This window comes from Chaetura pelagica, unplaced genomic scaffold (assembly GCF_000747805.2).
Source record: "Chaetura pelagica isolate M959 unplaced genomic scaffold, ChaPel_1.0 scaffold379, whole genome shotgun sequence".
NCBI classification, from domain to species: domain Eukaryota; kingdom Metazoa; phylum Chordata; class Aves; order Apodiformes; family Apodidae; genus Chaetura; species Chaetura pelagica.
This window is the reverse complement of record NW_009954412.1, coordinates 301,476-309,117: the sequence shown is the minus strand read 5'-3', so window position 1 is coordinate 309,117 and position 7,642 is coordinate 301,476. Positions and strand designations below refer to the sequence as shown.

At 49.0% G+C, this 7,642-nt stretch overlaps 1 protein-coding gene across 1 annotated transcript in view; it reads left to right on the top strand.

The window, feature by feature from the left end:
• The window catches only part of CSNK2A2 (casein kinase 2, alpha prime polypeptide), a 26,412-nt gene that overhangs the window by 1,218 nt on the left and 17,552 nt on the right, over positions 1-7,642 (top strand). The window contains exon 2 of the mRNA XM_010004394.1: positions 206-317. Coding sequence (XP_010002696.1) covers positions 206-317 — 112 coding nt within the window. The remainder of the gene's footprint in view (positions 1-205; positions 318-7,642) is intronic.

Genomic DNA, 7,642 nt, shown 5'->3' with positions numbered 1-7,642 from the left:
CCCCCCTCCCCTCTTCCCCGGCGGCCCCGCACCCTCCTGCGGGCCTCAGCCCACGGGGAGGGTTCCCTGCCCTCCATTTCCCCCCGTTTCGGGGCGTCCCCTGTGGACTGTGGGTGGCTGAAGGGGGCGGCCGGGAGAGGCTCCATTCCCCCCCGGCCTGCTGCCCTGTCAGTTATCCCCTCCCCTCTCCTCTTCGTGCCCGCAGCAATCAGGACGACTATCAGCTGGTCCGCAAGCTCGGGCGAGGGAAGTACAGCGAGGTCTTCGAGGCCATCAACATCACCAATAACGAGAGGGTCGTCGTTAAGATCCTCAAGGTGAGTGTCCCGTTGGTGGTGCAAGGACTTGGTGGTGCAAGTGAAGGGAAGAGGAGCTGGGTTGGCAGAGCCAAAGCACTGTTGAATCTCCACCTTCACCCCAAAACTCTTTGTTTTCTTATTAAGGACATTGGGGTGATAGGTTTGGAAATGGATTTGGTGTCCCATGTGCTCTAGTGATGTTTTGATGTCTCCTTTCCAGCATAGCTTTGGGCTGAGAGCTCCTCTGGAGGAGAAGAGCTGCTAGTCCTGACATTTGAACAGCGTTGCATGTGCTGCCTGCATTTGGTAAATCTTATCTGGCAGTGCCTGTCTGAAACAGCCCAGGCACTGCCATGTTAATAGGAATGTGAAGCCTGGAGGGGGGAAACCTGTTAACCTCTGGACAGCTGGCACGTGGCCTTTTCAGAGCCAGATTGTGGGATACTCAGCAGCCAAAAAAGCAGGCAAAATTTTATATTTGGTCCTTTAGAGGATTGTGCATGGGAAAAAACCTTATTGCAGTCAGGCCAAAAACACCATGGAAACTTGAGGGCACCAGCACAGTCTGGCTGAAGTTTGGCAGTGCTGGTGGCCTGTATTCTGGTGTGTTTGCCCTGGTGGGGCCCCAGCTGGGCTGTGAGGAGCTTGGTGCAGCAGTAAGAGGTTGTAGTTGGGGATGGATGAACACGAGTTAGCAGCTGCAGGGCACACCTTGCTGTGTTTGGTGCTGGAGCTGCACTCTCACAGTGAGCTGTGGCCACTGTCCTAGCAGCAATCTGTGTTGGTGATCTGAAGGTAGACGGGGGTGTTATAAAAACAGAAATAAAAGGTTACCATTGTGGTACTTTGTGTTTTGGCTCGGCTGACAATTGTGGCTGTCACTTGTTGGACAAGCAACACTTGTCACTTGTTCTCTGGGAGCACATGGGAGCCGGTGTCTGCCCATGTGTGTTCTAAGAATTTGGACAGGTTCTGCAGAGAGATCTGAACTGAACCTGCCCTTGTGTTAGCCACTAGGACTAGCAGCTACCTAGGACACACTCTCCATACAGGGCTGTGGCCTTAAGGCATGTGCTGGATCCACTCCATTCGTGCAGCTGGCTGTCTTGTGTTGTCTTTGCTGATAGCCCTGCTGTGCCTGCTTCCTTGGGTTCTTCTGTGGCTTCCCAGAGGTCTCGTCATAGTTTGTCCAGGTGCCCCTCCTAGGCAAGGTGTGATGATCCCCCTGCTTTGGCTGTAGTTGAGGTGGTGGCCAGGTGAGCTGTTGGGAGAGCCCCGGTGGCTGAGCCTGACATCAGGCAGTGATGAGGCTCACATATCCTCACCAAGCTGATCTCATCTAGCATGATGTTTAGGCCTCCACCTCCTTTGGATGTTTTATGTGGTTTGGGGTTTTGGCTTTTTTTAAGTGGGGCAGGTGGGAGTTTTTACTAGGAGAGAGTAGTCAAAGGCAGCCAGTGCAGAGCTGGGTTTTGTGGCAAGATGGCTTGTGGCTAGGCTGGGGAAACTACACTTCTGCTTGCTGATCTGGAGTCCCTGATGATTTGTTGAGTCCCACATAGAAGGGCACCATGAGGCTGAGAAGAGACTGCAAGGAAAATAATCGAAAATCTTCCTCCTTGCCTATTCCCAGCCTAAAGAGTCTTCCCTGGAGTGATGCTTCTCTCCCTGGGGCATTCAAGCTCTGTCATATCTGGAGAGCCTGCCAGCATCAGGCTGTGAGTCAGCTGGCAGAAGTCATCTGAGGCCAGCTGGGTGCTCTTTCTCCTGGGGGCTGAGTGGCCTTAACGCCATGCAGGCCAGGGACTGGATTGTCCCAGATGGGAAGTGGATGGTGTTGCCACTAGTTCTCCTGCCTCCTCCCACTTGCATTAACATGCAGACAACATTCCTGTGAGTGAGCAAGGAAAAGCAGAAAGTCCAGATAAATAAAGATGAACTTTCTTCTCAGTGGAATGTGGGTCAAGTGAAAAGTGAGATTGAGAGCCCGGTGTTACATATGTTACGAATACCTGTGAAGTGTGGCAATAACATCACCCTGATATGTGGAAAGTGCCTCTGATTTCCTGAATTCACAGTGAATTGTTAATGAAATTCCATGTATCTACAGTGGAGCCTTAGCAAAGACCCTGCTCCTCATTCCGTCTGGATCCTGTGAGCTGGGAAACACAACCAAAAGCCTGCAGATTTTTGTGTGGCTGTAGGGCAAGGCTGTTGCTGGGCAATGGATGCAGCTGCTTAGCAAAGTTGCTTCTTTCTCCATAAGGGTTTTTTAGAGGACAATTTGTGTTATGTGTTGGAGTGATTTTTAGCAAGACTCACTGAATATCTGCACTGCGTGGGAGATGACTGGTGTCTCTTCCCAGCCTTGCTCTTTGAAGCAGCTTATCCTTACTGAGCTCAAGTTAGCATGTAGCAAGTACTTCCCCTGCCTTTTTTTTCTCCCCTGTCTTTGGTGTTGTGCTACCTGAACATCTTGTACCCTCCTCCAGAGAGGTCAGGAAATTTTATCACCCTTTCTCTGATGCAGAACTGAGCCACAGAGATTTCCTGTGTGACTTTGGGCAAGTCCCTGAGCCTCAGCAAAGCTGAGACTACAGCAATAAGTCCTAGTCTAGTGCTGCATGAATAACTGCTCTTCCTCTTCTGACAACCACTTGCCTTGTTTAAGTGTCTTCTGAAGACTTCAGCTTTGGACAAGGCCAGGAAGCTAATGGCTCTGGAATCACAGTGCCTCGGGCCTTTTGGGCCTGCATAAAGCAAGATGCCCCATCTCGCTGGCTGGTGCACAGCATTGCTTCTCTCTTTTGCCACCTCAAGTGCAGGACCAGGCCTAATCCTGCAGGAAAACGGGATGTTCTCATGCCACTAGTTGTGGTCATAACGTGTCAGCAAAGGGGCAGAATTAAGATCATGCAGATGTTACTGTTTCCTGGGTCAAGTGGCTTTCTTTCCAAACCTCATGGTCCTAATGTCACTTTTTTCAGCAATCCTTTAAGAAAAGGCAAATGAAACAAGCAGGTTGCTTCTCACTCCACTGCAGCAAGACATCAGGATGCACTGTGTAGGACAGTGTGTGCAGAGCATCAGAGCCCTGGTTTCCCACACAGATACCCCCTGCCCAGCATCACCAGAAAGCTTTTATCTTGAGAAGCAAAGCAGAGGGCAATTTACCACATCTTCAGCCTGCTCAGGGAGCAAAAATTCAGCAAGAAAAGCCATGGGGCTGAAGTCATCTTGGTAGGTAGTGGAGGACTCTGTGCTGTACTGATCCTCCTACCCCTCACGAGTAGTAGACCTTGGAGTCACCCAGGAGCTCTGCTCCTGCCGTCCGCAGCTGCTGTAGGAGGCTCTTGGGGGCTTTTTCATCTGGCTGACCTGGGCAGAGCTGTGGGCATGCTTCCTGCTTGCTTCAGGGAAGGCCAAGACAGGAAGAGAGAATGCCCAAACATGTGCTGTGCATGCTCTTGTGTCTTAAATTTGATGCTAAATTTTGACTCCCAGGATGAGGTCTGCCATTCCTTGTCAGGTACAAAGGAAGTTTAAGACGTCTCAGCTTCCAGTGACTCATGTGTGGTCTACATCCAGTGCAGGTATCAAAGCGCAGCTCTGCTCTGTCTTATCTAACCACATAGATTTAGATTTTTGGTAGACGACTAAGGGGGTGGTCTTTCCACCTTTGTGTTCTTTGATAAGCTGCTCATTTTGCTTCTCTGCTAATGCACCTCCAAACTGTCTGCCCGTCTCCTTGCATGCCTTGAAACTGAATCCTCCATTCTAGGGCAGCTGTATCTTTGAGGGATGTGAACAGCCTTGCCAGTTGCCACTCTAAAAGCCAAAGACAAACTTGGCATATTTCTTGTAACTTTTCTGGGTGGTTCTTTGTGCTGAGGATGCTGCCGTTGAAGTTACCTACAGCTGTGGTGGTTGGTGAGCTTCAGCTGCACTGCAGCGTCTGCCACAGCCTGTTCTTACGTGCTGATTGCCACCCTCCCAGGGTCCACTCGAGGCAGAGACTATCGATATTGTCCACTCTGAGCAGGAGTCCTCCTGCCTTCCTGATGCACAGATGTGTCTCTAGATGCTTTTACTTGCCTGCAAAGCTTGAACCCATCGCATAAAGAGATAGTTTTGTCTCCCTATGTGGGTATTGTCTGCACAAGCACAGCTCTCAGGCAGAAGTTAGGGGAAGAATGCAGCTACAAGGAGAGGGGCAAGTGCAAAGGAGGCTATGCTGCAGTGATGAAATAACCCCTTTCTCCTTTGGTGGCTTTTGTCCCTCTGTGCTGAGTCTATGAACTGGAACTTTCAACCATGTACGTGGTTTCACAAGTGCATTCTTTTTTGTTTGGCTTTGTTTTTACCCTGTTTCCCCTTTTTGAGCTGTGTGGACCCTCCAGAGCTGCTGCTTATACCAACCACTGCTGCAAGGTACTCTCTGTTGAACTCCAATTATTGCTCTAGTAGCTAGAGGGCCATCTTGGAGAGGTAGTGCTGAGGCTCTGGTAAATTTTCTTCTGTCTCTAGAAGCTTTAGAACCCATATACATCAGCATGTTCTAGATGGGGGCTAGAATGACTCCTGGGCTGGTGTGCAGAAAGGACTGGACAGGAAAATAGGATTGGATGATGTTGGTCCCTCAGGCTGGAGCTTTTGACTGCAACAGTGACCTTCGACCAAAGCTGTTCAATGCTTGCTCCCAATTGCTTTCTCTGTCTCTTGCTCGTCCTGTGTTTGCATGCACTGAATCAGCTCTCCCTGGCCCACTTCCTCCTCAGGCAGTCTTGAAATGAGCCCTTGTGCAAGACAGCCAGTACACAGCTCTTCTCTTTTAAACACCAGTTGCCCACACTGAGCTTGGCACAACTGGCTGCTGAAGTCCAGCCTTGTTTGGAGCTGAGACCAGCTGAGACAGTCCTGGGTATCTTGCAGAGGCCTGGAGACACAGCTGGTCAATCTCATGGTGGTGTTCTGGCACCAGGTGAGCTGCCAGGAGGAGAGTGAATTATGGCACTGTCTGTAAACAGTGGCCTGGGGCAGAGCCTCAACCGTTCTCATCCCTTGTAATGGTGGTGATGGGCATCAGGGCTTGGTCCTTGTGCATCTCCCTTTCAGTTGACTGCAAAAATCCTGATGCATCGTGGGCAGTCCTGAAACCCCAGGAGGGCTGTTTCAGGACACACTGTGGGAGGAGGAAAGGCATCTGGAAGGAAGGGACAACCCTGCCCTCAAAACACATACTGGTACATTCTACCAAACTTAAATACAAAAGCAAAAGCACTTCAGCAGTTTCAGGGTAAGTTTTTTCTCCCTCATTTCTAAAATTGAAGAGCAGCTTGGCAAAGATTGAATTGCAATAACGGAAGTTGTAAGGTGCAAACAACCGACAGAATATTAACACAAGTGGGCTTCTTGATTCTTTAGTTCTTTTGAATATGATTATTTGGTCTCCCAGCTGATGTCTGGCAGAATAAGCACTGCTGCTCTGAAGCCAATTTTCCTATTGAGCAATTGGCGTCAGGCTTCAGAGGCTGATTATTGTGATCCTTTCGATAATACTTGCTAGAGAGAATGAGTTTCTGGTGCCAGCTTTGAAATATTGAAGGCCTGTCATAAGGATGCTGCTCGAGCCTTTTGCTGGTCCTGGACATTGTGTGCTGAGATTTCCCTGCTTTTTCCCTGGAAGTATTGTGTTTTGGGCTATCCAGGGTTGGTGAGCAACAAACAGATCTTTTTCATTGTGGGATGGTGGAATAAATTACTTCAGTTTCTTGTGGTTTTTGTATCTTTTGACTGCTAAACCTTCTCTCCTGCTGCACTAACCCCAATTATTTTTCAGAGCACCTGGCACCTTCTGTGACTCCTTCAGAGCAGCACGTGTGCTCCTCAGCTGGCAGGGTGTGTGCTGCCTGCTTTTGGCTAATATTAAATTACTTTTATGATTTGGATTTATTTCACATGCCTTCCTGGTCACTTTCTCAGTGTGGAGATGCAGAGAACTTTGGATAACAAATTTTTTTTTCTCTCTTTGCTTGAATTCAAACAATAGGTCCCCAAGTTGTTGGGGAAGACTGGAACCGAAGCATCTGACAGAAGAGTTTACTCCCTTTGTTTTAGAAACTGGAGATGATTAACCAGGCAGCCATTTGTTCGTTCAAGGCAGGAAGAGATGATTGTAGCTTGTATTTAAAGGTTTATTTTAGCAAACAGTGTTAACTCCCCAGCTGGTGTTTGCTGCAGCTGGACTTCTTCCCTGCTTACAAGTTTACATGATCTCATAGAAAATTACCCAGGATCTGCTTTTGTGGTCGCAGAAATGTTTTCTTCTACATCTACCTGACTGCAAAGCAACTACTTACCCTGTGCCATTTCTCACCTCTGCAGAGGGATGGCATCTCACAATGCTCCCTGATCTTTGGGCAGAGGCAGTTGGGATACTGCTGGCCACTGTCACTGCCTCTTCTCCCTGACTTTCAATTAGATTGAAGCATATTCATGGGATCCTTTTTGGCTGGTAGGGTGGGAAACCTGCAGCAAAGGCTGGGAACAGTCATGTGACAGATGCTAGGCCCAGCGGAGACCATCCCCCTGTGGCTGGAGGTCACCTTGTGCCCCTGCTCAGCTACACTGAGCTGTGTGTTTTGGCTCCTTCATCTACAGCCACCTCCAGTCTGCCTGAGGAGTGAAGCAATTTCCTGGGTAACTGGAAAACTGGCTTGTGCTAGACAGGGTACTGCTGCAGTTGAAGTAATTAAACCCCTCCCAGTGTAGACACGGTTAAACTGAGACATGTCTTTTAGCCTGGTTTCCTATGGAAACAAGCCTTATGCAACCCTGCTCTCTCTCAGCCTTTCTCCGCCTTCTCCTCCCCAGTACTTTGTGCACTGGTTGGCCAACTTCAAGCAAATTCAACGCAAGTTTCCAGGCTGTTAATTGTTCAGATTTCATGGCAATAGGTGTTTGCATGGAGCTCCTGTGGGAGCTTGTCTTGGAAGGAAAGGCTGCAGTGAGGCTTGGACTCATACTGGTCACTAGAGAATCCTGGTATGGAAGAAGGCTTTGAAATGCCTCTTCCGTGGGAACAGATGGACTTGGAATCTGCACCTGGATAAAACATTGCCTTGCAAGCACGGCAGGATCAAACTTGGGAGCAGTTAATTTTCTTTAGCTGTCTTCTCTGTTCTTCTGCTGGAAGTCCACCTCCCTGAGCAAGGGGACTGAGCTGGGCAGGAAGTACATCCTGAAATGCTGCTGTTCATAGCCTGCTTTAATAAAATAGTCTTAAATGAGTACTGTTAAAATACTCTGGCTGCAAGTGTTAGTGTTTTAGAAGCTATTCCTGC